The following is a 15999-nucleotide window of genomic DNA, read 5'->3' as shown; positions in this document are numbered from 1 at the left end:
GCCAACCTGTTATTTTTTTACCTCACAAAAGTGTGTGTGTGTGTGTGTGTGTGTGTATATATATATATATATATATATATATATATATATATATATATATATATATATACACACACACACACACACACACACACACACACACACACACACACACACACACACACACACACTTTTGTGAGGTAAAAAAATAAAAGGTTGGCCTTTAGATTTGATGTAGCCCCAGAGCCTAATATGTTCTTAATTCAGCCCTGAACACAGTAGTTACTCTCCCTGGTATTTAGTTACTTTCATAATATTGTAACTTAGTTATTTTTTGACAAAGACTAGTAACTATAACAAATTACTCTTTTTAACAGAACGTGCCCAAGACTGATAATTTCACAAAATTGCCCTGAAACGTTGCTCAAAATATTGCCCTGCATATCATCAGCATTTCATGTGTTTCAATGTTTTCATGGTCTGCGTCTCAAATGATCTGCGCGTGTTTGTGTTTCAGGTGCGTCTGGCGGGCGGCCGGGACCCAGCAGAGGGTCGCGTGGAAGTGCTCATGGAGGACGGCGGTCGAAAACATTGGGGGACGATCTGCAGTGAGAACTGGGGAATAAATGAAGCCATGGTGGTGTGCAGACAGCTGGGCTTTGGTTTCGCTGCTCGCGCCCATCAGGTGAGACAACTCAAGAATGTTGTGTTTTCCAGTAATATCGCTTTAAATGTGTCTCTTGTTTTGTTTGCTTTGGTCGCCTCGGTCTGAGTGCATTGAGAGCTTCCTGTGCAGGATATTTCTGGGCAACATTAGTGTTATACAGTAGTTGTTTTGTGGAGGTGAGGAGGTGGGACAGGGTGACGGTAAGCTGGGTATTTTGAGACAGAATGACAGGTACATTTGGTATGCAGACTGCACATATTTGAACTGTTGAGCTAGAGCTGAGAACGGGAATCAAGATTGTTGATATGTACATAGTCAATATCTGCAGTACTATGCTGTTATACAATGCTTGTCCAAATCTTATTTTACCCCAAAATCTCCATAAAACGTAATAATTGAATATTTATATCCACTCACCGGCCATTCATTGATTCACGTTTTATGACATGGCGCATTATCCTGCTGCAAGTAGCCATCAGAAGGTTTACAAAAGGGATGGACATGGTCAGCATCAATACTCAGGTAGGCTGTGGCATTGACGTGATGCTCAATTGGTACTGATGGGCCCAAAATGTGCCAAGAAATTTTCCCTCACACCATTACACCACCAGCACCAGCTTGAATCGTTGATACAGGCTGGATCCATGCTTTGTTGACACCAAAATCTGAACCTACCATCCAAATGTTGCTGAAGAAATTGAGACTCATCAGATCAGGCAACGTTTTTCCAATCTTCTATTGTCCAATTTTGGTGAGCCTGTGCGAATTGTAGCCTCAGTTTCCAGTTATTAGCTGACAGGAGAGGAGATGCTCCTCTGCATACCTCGGTTGTAACAAGTGGTTATTTGAGTTACTGTTGCCTTTCTATCAGCTGGAACCAGTCTGGCCCTTCACCTCTGGCTTCAACAAAGCATTTGCGCCTAAAGAACTGCCGCTCACTGGATATTTTCTCTTTTTCGGACCATTCTCTGTAAACTCTAGAGATGCTCGTGCGTGAAAATCCCAGTGGATCAGCAGTTTCTGAATTACTCAGATCAGCCCGTCTGGCACCAAAAACCATGCCACGTTCAAAGTCACTTATATCCCCTTTCCTCTCCATTCTAATGCTCGGTTTGAACCGCAGCACATCCTCTTGACCATGTCTACATGCCTAAATGCATTGAGTTGCTGCCATGTGATTGGCTGATTAAATATTTGCACTGACAAGCAGTTGGGCAAGTGTACCCAATAAAGTGTCCAGTGAGGGTATATATTATCAGGGCAGGACTGGGACAATAAAAAAAACCCCTGAAATATTAATATTATTACAGTTGTTGTTAAAAATATTTAAAAAAAATTTAGATATAGTATTTTCAAATTGATCTCAAATATAAATATTTTTTTGTAAGATTATAAATGTAAGTTGATTATGATCATTGATTACACCCCACCCCAAAAAAAGTAGTTAAAAATATTTAATACAGCTTTGCATAGTACAATGTTACAAAAGCGTTTATTCCAAATACACACGGATAGTTTGATCTTTCTGCTTATGAAAGTATCCTGAAAAAAACTGTTCAGCAGTTTTAAATATCAATGATAATACTATTAATAATATTATTATTAATAATAAATGGCAAAAATGAATATTTCTTAAACAGCAAATGAACATATTAGATTGATTTCTGAAGCATCGTGTGACACTTGAGACTGAAGTAATGATGCTGAAAACTCATCTTAAACCACTGAAATAAATTCACATTCATAAATCTATATTCAAATTAAAAGTTGTTTTTAAATAGTAAAATTATTGCACAATAATTTCTCATTTTGGTAAAATAAATGCAGCCTCATTAGGGAGCACAAGTCTGATCTAATATTTCAAAACACCATATTATAAATCACAATGTCATAACTATAAATAAACAAGCATGTCAGTTTACCATCATGTATTTCATTTTTAAATGAAGTATAGCATTTCATATAAAGACAAATAAGATGTGGCCTTTGAATGAATGTATAGGAAACATACTATTGGCAAGGAGACCCAGCGGCAGAGGAAGTGGTGTTGAGTGGCGCTCATTGTGTGGGAACAGAAATGTCAATCCAGCAGTGCCGTCGCAACAGTTATGTCCACTGTCCTCGAGGAGGCGGAGCCAAAGCAGCGGGCGTCACCTGTTCCGAGAGTAAGTAAATAAATATGTAGATGCATTAGTCCTGCCCACTTTTTCAGCAGTGCTTGTTCTGGAAGGATTTTTCCCATTAATGCATCCTTTTAAAGATTTTACTAATCGCAAATCGCATACTTATGTATTATTCTATACCATTTTGTAGCATAAATAGTGTAAGTAGTGTGTTCACACTGAAAACTCAAAAAATAATAAGTGCACTTTAATTACCAGGATAATGCACTTATTCCGCCGCTAAAATGGAGTGTGGAACGATGGACACTTAACGCACTCAACGATCACAGCTTTGCCCACATAGCAAAAGGGGTGGAGCTATCGGGTGCACATGTTGGATTACTTTATTTATTTTGGGTTGTAAAAGTGAAATTCTCCTACGAGAGTGATTATTTGCCTCCTGATGGTGAATGCAGTTATACTCATGGCAGATATTATTTGGTAGTTTGGTCATTTATTTCACTAAATTGGCAACCGTCAAACTTCATCTGGGAAACGGTTTTAATTTCAACTTAGTAAAAAACCATTAGTGTTCCATTTGAAGACGACACCATACATATACTATGCTGTTGAGTGTGTAAGTGCATAAGTACATAGTGCATACTGTATAGTGTGCCATTTGGGATGCAGCTAAACCTTGATTTGAAGCAAAGAGTTATATTAATTTTTTACAGAAAGATGAAGGTTCAATAATGTAGTTAACAACTTTAGTGAGAGAAAGAACTACAGTCTCATTAAGCATGGGAAATTATGGTAAAGTAACGTTAAAAAATGGTGGAAAAATATAAATCTATTAATTTTAAGTTGTTCGTTTTATCTATAGCAATGCTTTATTTGTTTTATTACTACTACTGATGTAACTTCTGATGACTTCTGGTGATTTCTTCAATATTTAAAATAAAATGTTGTCAGAGTTTGCATAAAACAGCAAAAAAGTGCCATGTTTTTCAAACATGTTAACTTTAATTTTTAGAACACAATAACAATTTTATAACTTCAGAAGAGTTATGAAGTCGATATTTACAATAAGCCTGATTTATAACCACAGCAAATGGGTTTTTCTGACTACTTCTCATTTTCTGAATGCTTTATATCACAAAAACAACATTCTGAAGTGTTATCACAACTTAGAAAGGAGAATAAGAGTAATGATTATTATCAAATATTTAGGAATTTTGAGAATATATAGGTAGAAGTTGCTCTTTTGCCACTCTCTGATTGGTGGAATTTCCTTCATAGCATCATGGGTAATGTAGTTCAGCATAAATTCAGCTAATAAACAGTGTTGTTTTAAAAAATAAATTTTCTTACAGTCTAACAAAATGCTGGGTTGTAATAACCAAATGTTGGGTGTGTCAAATATGAATAAATCCAACCGATGGGTTAAAAAGTTTAATTGGAATTTTATTAAAAATGATTGACCCAACGTTGGGATACAACGACCTGTAATTTTTTAAAGTAAATCAAGAAAATTTTTAGTTATCTCTTATCAGTGTTGTGCCCTTTTATAATGAAATCTCCACTGATTAATGGATCACCCTGCTGTTTTAGCTGCACCTGACCTGGTTTTGGATGCGCAGCTGGTTCAGGAGAGCTCTTATCTGGAAGACCGGCCTCTGCATCTGCTCACCTGTGCCCATGAGGAGAATTGTCTGTCCTCATCTGCCAGCCGCATGCAGTGGCCGTACGGGCATCGCCGTCTGTTGCGCTTCTCCTCCCGGATCATGAATCTGGGTAGAGCCGACTTCCGGCCACGGGCTTCAAGGGAGTCCTGGACCTGGCATCAGTGCCACAGGTGAGGGGCTGTATATATCACATGACAGCATGAATAGCCCATAGCAGGAGTACTCAAACTTGGTCCTGGAGGACCGTTGTCCTGCAGATTTTAGCTCCAACCTGCCTCAATACTCATGCAAGAATGATTTTAGAAGTCTAGTTAGAGCTTGAGGACCGAGTTTGTGAAGCCCTGGGCTATAGCATGAATACTGTGTTTATCATACTTCATAAAAAAGGTAATTTTTAAAGTTTGTGATGCATTAAAAAGCATGTAAACCATTTCCATTGATCTTTTAAAAAAAAAAGTATTATTATTAATTATTATTATTTTATTATTATTAATTATATTTTTATTTTATTTATATATTTTTATTTTTATACATTATTATTATTATTATTAATTCAATTCAATTCAGCTTTATTTGTATAGCGCTTTTACAATGTAGATTGTGTCAAAGCAGCTTCACATAAATGGTCATAGTAACTGGAACAGTGTGGTTCAGTAACTGGAACAGTGTGGTTCAGGTTTTAGTGTTTAAGTTCAGTTCAGTTCAGTTTAGCTCAGTTCAGTGTGATTTAATCATTACTGAGAGTTCAAACACTGAAGAGCAAATTCATCGATGCGTAGCTCTACCAATCCTGAACCATGCGAGGCAGTGGCGACAGCGGAGAGGGAAAAAAAACTTCACCTGATGGGAGTGAAGAAAAAAAACCTTGAGAGAACCAGACTCAGTTGGGCACGACCATTTTAATTTCTCCGCTGGCCAAAAGTCTTGTGCAGAACTTCATTCGCCGTGGTTTAGGCTGGAAGATGGCTATTATTATTATTATTATTATTATTATTATTATTATTATTATTATTATTATTATTATTATTATTATTATATTATTATTATTATTATTATTATTATTATTATTATTATTATTATTATTATTATTATTATATTATTATTATTATTATATTTTATTTTATTTTATTTGCATTAAATAACATACAAAAATTTCCATTGATCTTTTGTTAAAAAATACATTTATTATTATTGTTGTTGTTGTTGTTGTTGTTGTTGTTTTTATTATTATGTATTAAAGAACATGCAAAGATTTACATTAATCTTTTGTTAAAATGTTTATATTACATTTATATATTCTTATAATAATATTAATATTAATAATAATAATAATAATTATAATAAATAATAAATTAATTATTATTATTATGGATTAAAGAACATGCAAAAAAATTACGATGATCTTTTGTAAAAACATTTATTATTATAATAATTTATAATAATTTTATTTTTATTTTATTTATATATTTATAATACATTTATATATTCTTATTATTATATTCTTAATATTATTATGCAATAAAAGACATGCAAATTATTTACATTAATCTTTTGTTAGAAATTTATTATTATTATTTATTTATTTATTTATTTATTTATTTATTGATATTACATTTATTTATTATTATTATTTTTTTTATTATTAGGCATTAAAACATGCAAAGAGTTTACACTGATCTCTTGTTTAAAATGCATTTATTATTATTATTATTATTATTATTATTATTATTTATTTTTTATTTTATTTATGTATTTATATTGCATTTATATATTATTATTATTATTATTATTATGCATTGAACATGCAAAGAATTTACTTTGATCTTTTGTTAAAAATGCATTTATTATTATTGTTGTTATTATTATTATGCTTAATTATATTTTTATTTATATAAGTATATAATATATTTTTATATATTATTAATTGATTGTTTTTTCTTAACTTTTTAATAATTTGTAATATTTTTTTTATTTATTTTTTTTACCTTTTTCATATTAAATTATTTTTGAATCGGCTTTGTTCTTTTTTAATTGCTTTTATTACTTTTTCCTGCATTTAAAAAATATAATATTTATCCATAGTCTATCTATTTTATAATCAATATTATAAGCTTTGTATTTTTATTTATTTTTTATTACTTTAAATTCATTTTGAAATATCAGTGTACTTTCCCAGTGAATCACACCAGATCCCAGTTTCCTCCACAACAGTGCCTTTCAGAACCAGCTCTTGCATACGTTACTTTAATGAATGGCTTACTAAAATAATGCAGACAGCACATGGAACTTCAACATATAGGAAAAACCCTGACGTATGACCACCTTTGTTTCTACATGAGTATTTGTGGTGCCATATTCTTTCAGTTGAGTCAGTCGTGTCAGTGTGCAATGAAAGGAACACTCACTCCTGCTATGAAACAGGTAAAGAGCGGTCAGCCGTCATCTCTCAGATTAATTAGCTGCTTTGAGCACCTCCCTTTATATGCACTCTCAAAATAATTGCAGAGCTATTCTGTGGGAACAAGGCACTCTGTTGTGGAGGAGTTGCGGGCTTCGCATGTTCACAGGCCAAACCTGTTTTATTAATCTTTTAGAACAACAACCAGCAAAGTTGGCATTTGAAAGCATCTATTCAGTCGAGCTGAATAAACATCTCTGCAAGCATAACCCTGTTAGCATAACAACAACTTCCTCTTGAGGGTGTTACCGTTAGCCAACACCTTCATGTGGGAGCAGTGAGGTCATTGGGCAGAGCTCCATAGTGAACCTTTGTTCCTCCATGTTTGCCAGCCAGCAAGTCAACAGGGTTCTAACATATTTTGGAAGAAACTCCCGCCATGATTACAGGGTGTTAAAGGTGATTGCTGTAACAGTGATATGCTGTTGATATGGTATTCAGGGAGGGTTGCTAGGTTTTTGCAACAAAACTAGCCCAATGACCTATAAACTTTAGCGGAAGTGAACCCCTAACTTGTGAAATTAATTTAAAGCAGTGGTCCACCATGTATTTTTCAAGGCTTAGTTGTGCAAGATGCAAAGCAATGTGTGCTCGTGCTTCATTTGTAGATTCACACATCTGAACCTCACTTCTGCTCTCTAAAATAAAATCTGTCAAGTGTCTTTCACATATATTCAGCTTATGAGCATGTGTAAGTAATATGAAACATTCACATATCTTTTGCGAGTTTGTTATTTGAGATGTAAAGACACCGCAGCGATGCTGAGGATTGTGCCTGTTTACAGCGGTTTGACTGATGAATATAAATTTGTAGTTAAGTTGTTAGTGGTGCCAAACAGCATTTCCCATTGTTTGCATCCTTGTTTACGGCCTTGCTACAACATACCATTAACACTAGAAACTGTGCCTAATTGATCAATTTAAACAAATAAAAATACTTTCAGGTTGTGGCTCACAATCCACAGCTTCGTCGGTTGGAGGAATATTTAGCCAAATCCAGCTCTGAACTGAGAGTGATTCTGGCAGCTGTACTTTGTCAAACGCTAGCTATATATATATATATTTTTTTTTTTTTATAATTCTCTGGAGCATAATTTGTAACATTTGCAAAATACATTTTGGTCGAAAAGATCTATCTATCACAACCTATATAATTTCAACACCACCAATAAATACAATATAAATATAACTCATTTAATATTTCAAATCTTTAATCCACATAAAAAAATGGAAAGTGATTAAAAGTTGCCAACTTGGCAACCCTGAAGATATTTTGGGTAGTATTACATTCAACCAATTGTATCTGGGTGCAGACACAATGCACTTTATGGAGCTAGTGATGTCACTGTGAAAGGTAAGCTTAGAGGTGGGGTTAGATGGGCCCATTCAAAAGCAGTACATGCAGCTCAGATGGCTTTTCTGCAGCCTGGCCCCTCTTCATTTAACATCTATGCAGTTGCTAAAGTCTTCTAAGTGACATTTTGTACTAATTTGTGTTGTAGGTGGATGAATTGTGAGCATTATTTATTTAATATGATCATAGTTGGTTATAGGTGGTTGCCAGGATGTTGCTATCTTGTAGATATTATGAGTGGTATTATTATTACAGTTCTAATATTTGTGGTTGTGCAGATGTTGCTAAATTCTGATCATTATTAACACAACTATAGGGGTTTCTGTGTCCATTTACATTTGCCAAATGTAACAAATATGACTGCACTGTATTATGTAGTCATGACTTATTTAACTTTGAAGGTATTTTAACTTCTTATGCAATTGCTAGGGTGTTTTAGGTGCTCATTAGAAATATAGACATTGGATTGCATATTCAAAGTAATAAAGTACACTGTAAAAAATGTACTGGCATTTTGTTGTACGGGCATATAAAGTACTGCCAATTTTGGTTGCCAATAAGACTGTAAATTTACAAGCATGCTCTATATTAATAATTACAATTGTAATGTAAAAAAAAAAAAAGAGGGCAACACGGTGGCTCAGTGATTAGCACCGTCACCTCACAGCAAGAAGGTGGCTGTTTTAAGTCCCAGCTGGGCCAGTTGGCATTTCTGTGTGGAGTTTGCATGTTCTCCCCATGTTCGCGTGCTTAGTTAGTTGGCAGTTCATTCCGCTGTGGCGACCCCTGATAAACAAGGGACTAAGCTGAAGGAAAATTGAACATAAAAATAATACATTACAATTGTAATTATTTACAGTTTTCTTATAAATTTACAGTTTTACTGGCAAATAACAAATTTACAGTAAGTTACTGTAATTTTTACAGTATTTTTTTAAAAAGTGTAACATGCATTTGATCCTAAAGTATAATTTACAAATGGTGCAACTCTGCATGAACATTAGTGACATGATAACATGATTTTACTGAAATTTATTAATTTGAATGTTTTTATTTCAGGCATTATCACAGCATTGAAGTGTTTACGCATTATGATCTGCTCACTCTCAATGGGAGCCGAGTAGCAGAAGGACACAAAGCCAGTTTCTGTCTGGAAGACACCTACTGTCCTGAAGGTAAAAGACTAAATATGTTAAAGGGGTGGAGCAGAGTCTATTTTTAAGGCTTATTTATGTTCATGGGGTGCAAAGCAATGTGTGCTCATGCGTCATTTGTAAAAAAAAATCACGTTATTTTTTCACATATCTTACTTTATTCTTTAATACAGGGGTCAGCAATCCTGGTCCTGGTGGGCCGGTGTCCCTGCAGGGTTTAGCTCCATCTTGCCTCAACACACCTGCCTGGATGTTTCAAGCATACCTAGTAAGACCTTGATTAGCTTGTTCAGGTGTGTTTAATTAGGGTTGGAGCTAAAATCTGTAGGACACTGGCCCTCCAGGAACAAGTTTGGTGACCACTGCTTTAATACTTTAATACTCTGCTAACATTTAAACCACATATTTTCCTGGTTCCTTCGAAGGCCTGCCCTTAACAGGCTCTGATTGGTCAGCTAACATAATGTATTGTGATACATTATTAGTGTTGGGCTACTCACAATCCACAGCTACTTCCATTTGGGTTGGAACTGCTCCTTCGAGGAGAGGTTTTAGGCCAAATCCAGCACTGAACTGTAGATTCTGAAAGCTTTTCTTTGTCAGAACAGAATATCTCTGCTATATCATTACAGTGCCTCTTAAACATTAGTATAGACTATTTGCATTTACTATGCTTTCTATGTATATAATCTGACTTTTGTCAGTGATTTGGACACCAAAATGTGAAATAATGTCTTTGAACAGCAACTGCTTTCATCTGTTTCTTCAGGACTTCATAAACGCTTTTCATGTTACAATTATGGCGATCAAGGCATTTCAGTAGGCTGCTGGGACACGTACAGACACGATATCGACTGCCAGTGGATAGACATCACTGACGTGAGGCCCGGAGACTACATCATGCAGGTGAAAACGATTCAGAACATCTCAACCCTTTAAAACAGCAGTCAATGGCACAGACCGTTTTTCACCATTCCTTCAAGAGCAGATTCTCTTTCCAGGATGCAGTGCAGCCACTTTTCCTCTGTCATTAACTCTGGAACGTGTTAATCATCTAAATCACTGCGGGCACAGAGAGCACTTCAGCAGCTGAGCTTCACATGCAGAGCCGACCAATCACAGAGCTGCTTTAGGGACCGGTCAGGAGGCCCCGGTCGTAAAATATAGGTTGATGCGAAGCTTTGTTTTAATTACAGTGTACCTTCGTGCTTTGACCATTTTGAAGATTTATTTGCTCGAAATGTTGCCATGATAGATTTACATGTATTTTAAGCACGTTTGGCAGATGTTAATTACAAACCGGCAATCAGGACTGCTTCTATGTATGGCACGGCAAGTGCTCGTGGTGATACTTAAAGGTCAGAGTTCCCATCTCTATGCTGAATAACGCCAGCTATCCAATACAAGCGTAAGAAACGTGGCGTAAATGAAGCAGCTGTACTTGATGACCCCGGCAAACCTGTTGATCTTTCTTCGAGTCGCTTGTCTTTAATTCGAAACCCAAAATAACCCAGCGCTAAGCATTCCCTGCTGGAGGAGAAAAGCGTGCTGTATCCCCCTCTATTAGACATGCTCAATTAGGCTGAGAGGGATTTACGCCCGTCTGTTTTACAGGCACTTTCTCGCTGTAACATATGCTCACACAGTCCCAGATCTTCACAGAGCAGAGTTATAGTTGCACACAAACAAAAATAAAATAAAGCTTAAGTGAAACTCGTATTAGAATGTGCTATTAAAATAATTACCATGGGCTGCTTGAGCGTTATGACAAGAAGATAAAATAAAAGAACTGTTGTTTCAGCGTTAGTAAAGTTTTTAAACCTTGAAGCCATAGTTATGTTAAATGTCTGCAGACTAATGCAACTCGAGGATGATCTTTTGACCCCTAACTAGGCCTGTCACGATATCTATTTTTTGTTGTCTGATATATTTCACCGAAATGTATTATGATAAACGACATTATTTTCATTTTTAGACCATTTTTTGCCACTCATTATATAATGCCAGAATGACAATATAATATTATCACAATGCAAGTACACTCTTACAAAAAAACACATAATATTTTATTCTTAAGAACATTTAATTTTAGTATAGGCTTTTAAACAGTTTAGTAATTAGGCATTGGAATCAGAATGTGATATCACATATCCTAAATAAATAATAATAATTGTTAACAAAAAAGTGCAAGGTATAAAGTAAGCTGCGATATCTGCTACCAGATCTACTTTCAGTTGTCAGGCACCCACATGAAAATATACTATAGTAATCAGTGTTGAAAAGAGTACTGAAAAATCATACTGAAGTTAAAGTACCATTACTTGCCTAAAAATGTAGTGCAAGTAGAGTAAAAGTGTCTGTTGTAAATATTACTCAGTATATAAGTAAAAGTAGTGAGTAGTAAGTATTATGCTGTAAAAAGCTAATGCATTTACATGTAATTTGTGGATGTGTGTAACATTCTGTAGTGCTTTTAGTGATTGCCCAGCAGGCACACAATGTCATTAATATTAGGTTAGATATAGGATGTGATGTCAAGTGACCAAAATTCAATGTCTTGTCAGAGTCTAAGGAAAACGTTATTTTGACATCAAATATTGACATTTATTCATTAGATTTGGAAACCAAAATCCAACCTCTGATAGAGGTCATAGTGTTAATGTCCATACAACGTCAAGCTGTAAAATCATTAGACAATTATAAATCCCCCATGTCTTGATGTAGTTCAATATTATGCGATTTACTTTCTATGTGTGATTTGATCGGACAGGAATCACAGGACTGAATTTTCTAATCCCCATAGACAAGAAAAAATAAAGTAGTGTCTGCAGGTTGAAACACAGTAGTGGAGTAAAAGTACCAATACTGCACTAAAAATATACTCAAGGGAAAGTAAAAGTACACATTTATAAAACTGCTTAGTAAATTAAATTAAATTCTGAGTTAAAATTAGTAAATACTGAGAAAAACTACTCAATTACAGCAGTTTGAGTGTTTGTAATTAGTTACTTTACACCACTGATAGTAGTTTATAGTAAACACTATAGTGTGTGTGTGTTTAAGTCATACTGACACTGACACCTCCAAGAGGAGAAAGAGATGTTGCGCAATCAGCTAAAATGTTGCTAGAATTGGTTTTTATGTATGGGAGAAATACAGTATATTGCATCACCAAAATGATTGAGGTCATGTTCATGTGTTACACTGATATATTGATATATTGATTATTGTGACAGGCCTGCCCCTAACTGTGCTTAAACAGCATGTTTAAACCATTATATTGTGATATTAAGTTACAGTAGTTGAAGAGACCGCTTTGTTGAACCCAATTTGTGAAGCGGTTTAATGATTGGATTGCATAATATTTCCTTACAAGCTTTAAATCTTTGTGGGTTTTGCATGTGTGCTATGAAACCTCACTAAATAAATTACACAACTTGTATTACTTCAGGCTAGCACAGTAAAATGCCTAAATTTGACACTTGTTCACCCTTATGGTTTTTAAATATTTATATATAAGATTATATTTAGTTATTTCTTTAATATAATTGTACATAATGGTCATTATACTCCTAGGTTAAATAATTTCCCTTTTGAGGTATAACTCAAATATAATTTGTGAAATTTCTTTTAAACATGTTCAAAAACCTAGTTATATATATATATATATATATATATATATATATATATATATATATATATATATATATATATATATATATATATATACATATATATATATATATATATACATATATATATATATATATATATAACTAGGTTTTTAAGGCTTAAATAGGTTAATAAGGTGAACTAGGCAGGTTAGGGTAATTAGGCAAGTTATTTGATAACGATGGTTTGTTCTGTAGACTATTGAAAAAAAATTAGCTTAAAGAGGCTAATAATTTTGTCCCAAAAATAGTTTTAAAAAAATTCAAAACTGCTTTTATTCTAGCCGAAAATAAGACTTTTTCCAGAAGAAAAAATATCAGACATACTGTGAAAATTTCCTTGCTCTTTCAAACATTATTTGGGAAATATTTAAAAAAGAAATAAAAATAAATCAAAAGGGGGCTATCAACTGTGTATATATATAGTTATGAATTATAACTATACTGCATTATTATTTATATAAACTTGTAAAAATAATTAATAATAATATTGCCATGAGAAAAAGGGAAATTCTCAGTAATGTTAACCAGAGGACCATATTTAGGAAAAAAAAATCTCTAAAAAAACTCTTAAATCCTGAGGGAGCCCATGTCAATTATCCTTCTAGGTTGCCCTACAAATTGAGCTCATTACTGAACAGCTCTGTTCATTCTTGTGTGTGCTTGTCAGGTTGAGGTAAATCCATCGCTGGACATGGCTGAGTCAGACTTCATGAACAACGTCATGCGCTGTCGATGTAAATATGATGGACACAGAGTGTTTATGTATGGCTGCCATGCAGGTATGATTCATTGCCATGACTGAAGCACAACATACAGCACATACGTGTTCCCTCTCTGATTCACTCTTCTCTCACAGGCGATGCCTACAGCGCTGAAGTTGAGGATTTATTTGAACATCAGCGTCAGATCAGCAATAACTTCATCTGAGACTGAGGAACAGAGGTGAGAGGAGAGGATTGTGGACAATAAATATGGTGCAAGACAAAGAGATTTCTCAGCTGATCTCAGAACAGTCCACCAGATGCTCCACCGAGTGGAAGCTATATATATATATATATATACGTGTACACCATCAAACTGTGCAATTGAATTACGTCTAGTAGATTAACAAATTATTTAATCAAAGGAACATCGTTTAGAGGATTAGTTCACCCCAAAAATACTTATTTACTTTCCTTTTTTAATAAAATACTGGTTGTTGCTTTCCAGCTGGTTGCAATGCAATGAATCCAACCCTAGATATTTAAGATTCAAAAAAGATACATAACAAGTCCTAAAATATGTGTATTTTCACAGACATCGAATATCTCTTTTTCACTTTTGAGATGTAAAATTAATTATAGCTTTATTTTAAGTCAGTCTTTTCTTGATCATTTTGTGTCAGAAGACTTGGAATATACTTTTATACACTGAAAAAACTGGTGCATGATTTACTTTCAGATTTTGTATTTACCAGCAGAAATATATTACAAAATGAGCTTTTGCACCAAGTAGTTATAGGAACTAGCCACCGGTCCTCAAGAAATTTCTCCTTTAATCATTTAGTTGCATTATTAGCATCTTGAACATGAGCTCTGAAATAACACATGCCAGCTGACAGTAGCATTTAACTCAGTCAACTAGAGGATGGCGGATGCTGTGGTTTTATTGTGTGTCGATGGTTTCGTAATTTCAGAGATGAATTGTTGACATGAAAGTTATGGGATTAAAAAAAGCAGAAAGTATTACTAAGATTTCAATAACAGAGAAAGCATTTTTGTGTCTAAAATGTGGGATGCAGGGCATTAGGAATGGTATTAAAAAAAGGTATAAAGCCCAGGACACACTTAGCTGTCAAAGAACTAGCGGTGATGAAAATCAACTGTTATCACTTTCCATTTACTGTGTCTGGTTCCATCTGGACCAAAAACTTGAACTTAGTTCTTCTAAAAGGCATTCCTTCACCTAAAATATTTCCTAGTTCCTGTGGTGTGATTTGTGCAAAGATGCCAAAAAGTATGTACTTTTGCCAATAGTTCTAAGAACTATGAAGGCTTTTGTCTGGTGTCAAAGCCTGTAATGATACAACAATTAGCCCTTTGAATTAACCATGAACATTTAAGTTTAAGTATAGTTAACTTCCAGGTAGCAAATAATTCTGGCTCAAATTTGGCATAAATCTGGCACTGGCATACAGGATGTGGGCCAAACATGGCCCTGGTTTGACAGAGGTGGTACTGTCTTAAGGTGGCACACGATAATTGGCACAGATGTAAAATGTAGTATTTGGCCCAGTTGGTAATAATTGATATGTGGGCCATGTAAGTTTGGCCTATCTTGACCCACATTTAAAATATATTTTTATTATTTTCTACTAATCAGGTTGCTTTGAGAAAAAGCACACCCAAAGCATGCCTAAAGCGCAATGATTCATGGGTTTATCAGTTTCATTGGAGTCGTGATACACCAACATATCTGGCCCAGTTCGGGCTCAGTTATGGGTTATTAACTTGGCTGACACTTGGCCCAGATATGGTCCATGTTTGACCCTTGTCTGGAAGCCAGGCTTGGTCCAGTCATGTACCATAATTCACTGCAGCATGTGGGCCAAGCAAAAGCTGAATGTGTGGGCCAGAGCTCGGCCAAATATATCACCTTTTGTGTTTTACAAAAGAAAAAGAAGTATATTTTCAGGTGAACTGATGAACTGTTCCTTTTATTATCCATCGAGTAACTGAGGGTGTTTTCCCAACACTAAGCATTGTTTGTGTTGTTCAGTAAGATCCAATGGAGAAAATGAAAAAACTTCATGAAAGATGTTGTTCTTGCATCTTTGTGTTCTCACAGCATCAATGGTTGTCAAACCAGGCCCAAATGTATAGTTTTCTTTTTTTTTTTGTACTTTTGGTTTGAAAAAAACAAACCACAAGAACGGATCTACAAGTGT

The 15999-nt window shown here is 34.7% G+C and overlaps 1 protein-coding gene across 2 annotated transcripts in view; it reads left to right on the top strand.

Moving 5' to 3' along the window:
• loxl4 (lysyl oxidase-like 4) overlaps positions 1–15999 on the top strand; it is a 56793-nt gene that overhangs the window by 39170 nt on the left and 1624 nt on the right. The window contains exons 9-15 of one of the 2 annotated variants that reach the window (XM_073920266.1): positions 497–664; positions 2649–2811; positions 4360–4603; positions 9305–9420; positions 10169–10305; positions 13741–13852; positions 13930–14015. In XM_073920266.1, coding sequence (XP_073776367.1) covers positions 497–664; positions 2649–2811; positions 4360–4603; positions 9305–9420; positions 10169–10305; positions 13741–13852; positions 13930–14000 — 1011 coding nt within the window. In that variant the 3' untranslated portion in view covers positions 14001–14015. Of the gene's footprint in view, positions 1–496; positions 665–2648; positions 2812–4359; positions 4604–9304; positions 9421–10168; positions 10306–13740; positions 13853–13929 lie in introns of both variants that reach the window. The other variant, XM_002664212.8, reaches the window with a different exon arrangement.

Source organism: Danio rerio, chromosome 13, assembly GCF_049306965.1.
Source record: "Danio rerio strain Tuebingen ecotype United States chromosome 13, GRCz12tu, whole genome shotgun sequence".
Lineage (NCBI taxonomy): Eukaryota > Metazoa > Chordata > Actinopteri > Cypriniformes > Danionidae > Danio > Danio rerio.
This window is presented reverse-complemented; position numbering and strand designations above follow the sequence as displayed.